Genomic DNA, 1625 nt, shown 5'->3' with positions numbered 1-1625 from the left:
CCGGGTCAGAACCAGGAGGATCCGGGTCAGAACCAGGAGGATCCGGGTCAGAACCAGGAGGTGTGTTTGGTTCTGGGTCAGATTTGATGGTTCTGCCGTTTTTCTGCAGTTCTGTCGGGTTCATAAGTGGTTTGGGTCGGTCAGTGGTTCTGGTTCTGCTGGTGTTTCTGGTGCTGGTTCTGGGGTGGACAGGTCACTCACAGCTCCTCCTCGCTGTCGTCCTGGGAGGTCGGAGGTCGCGTGCAGACGGCGCACACGTTGCCCAGGCTGTGGAAACACGTCCGGCAGAAAACGCCTGGGAAACAGCAGAGCCAGAGTCACGGTGCGTTCAGGTGCTGCTGGGATTTTCTGCTGCTTCCAGGTGAAAACAAACAAACATCTGAACTGCAGCTGAAGCATGAAATGTTAATGTTCCTTTGATTAAAGGCGCCATTTTTAAAGTTACTGTCAAAAAGCTGCATGGACAAAAAATGGAGGTTCAGAAAGTTTCAATGTAAAACTAAATATTTAGTTTACAAGATAAATGTTTGGCTTCTAACTTAATATTTTGGTTTAAACTAAATACATAACAGCAATCTAGAAACACTGGAGCTAAACATTCACGTCGCTAGCTACCGAGCTATGTAGCTGTATAACTAGCTAAACATTTCTGAGCCGCTGGCCGTATTTAGTTTTAATTTGAATATTTAACTAAATACTTAGTTTGAAACAGACATTTATAAATAAATGATCAGTTGGTGGTTTAAAAATGAACCTCCATTTTTCTCATGTGTTTCTCTAAACAACTCAAATTGTTGCTGCTGATGTTTGGCTGCGACTCCAGCAGGATGAGGCGATCCGATCCCCTCCAGGTTCTGGTTCTGACACCATTAGAACCTGAACCCAGAACACAGACTCCCCACCGTCACTACGTCAAACCAAGTACAGCCCAGAACGAGCCCGGACCCAACCCGGTTCTGACGGACCACGGTCTCTGACCTGAGCATCCTGAGACGTCGCAGACGGCGGCTTCCTTCTGCCTGACGGCCTCGTTGCAGCCCAGACAGGTGAGGGCGGCGGATCCGGCGAGGGACGACAGGAAGCCTCCACCTGGGAGCCTGAGGGCCAAACGGCAGCAACATGAACCTTTCTGCTCAGCTGGAGGTTTGGTTTGTTTTGGGTCCGATCTGTGTTCTGTAGGTACCGCCTCAGCAGCGCCTGCATCCAGCTGGCGCCGGCGACCCGGTCGGCCAGGTGTCGGACCGCAGACGTCCTCAGGGCCCGGCCCACCGACAGCCTCTCGCTCAGGATATGCTGGTGCAGGAACCGGATCCTCTCCTGCAGAACACAAAGCCGGGCCGGTCACCTGGAGGTTCAGGTTCCCGCTCTCTGATTCGGGTCGCCGTGTTCTGGCAGCAGGGACCAGAACCGGGCCCGTTTCTGCAGCAGGATGCGTGGTGGAACATCAGCCTCTGTCCCACAGCATGACGGAAACATCTGCCGCTTCTGCTCATCACTTCCAGGTCAGAACTACAACTTTCATTATTTAAAGAAGGACAGAATCCAGTTTTAGGGAAATTATGGAGAATAAGAATTAAATCCCAGTTATATCCCAGTTATATCCCAGTTAAATCCCAGTTAAACCT

General features: G+C 50.8%; 1 protein-coding gene across 1 annotated transcript in view; it reads right to left on the bottom strand.

The window, feature by feature from the left end:
• dcst2 (DC-STAMP domain containing 2) overlaps positions 1 to 1625 on the bottom strand; it is an 18174-nt gene that overhangs the window by 447 nt on the left and 16102 nt on the right. The window contains exons 12-14 of the mRNA XM_008403099.2: positions 1184 to 1317; positions 979 to 1097; positions 202 to 295 (exon numbers count right to left, since the gene is read on the bottom strand). Coding sequence (XP_008401321.1) covers positions 202 to 295; positions 979 to 1097; positions 1184 to 1317 — 347 coding nt within the window. The remainder of the gene's footprint in view (positions 1 to 201; positions 296 to 978; positions 1098 to 1183; positions 1318 to 1625) is intronic.

The sequence above is a fragment of the Poecilia reticulata genome, unplaced genomic scaffold (assembly GCF_000633615.1).
Source record: "Poecilia reticulata strain Guanapo unplaced genomic scaffold, Guppy_female_1.0+MT scaffold_293, whole genome shotgun sequence".
Lineage (NCBI taxonomy): Eukaryota > Metazoa > Chordata > Actinopteri > Cyprinodontiformes > Poeciliidae > Poecilia > Poecilia reticulata.
Note: the sequence above shows the minus strand (reverse complement) of the source record. Positions and strands in the feature narration are given on the sequence as shown.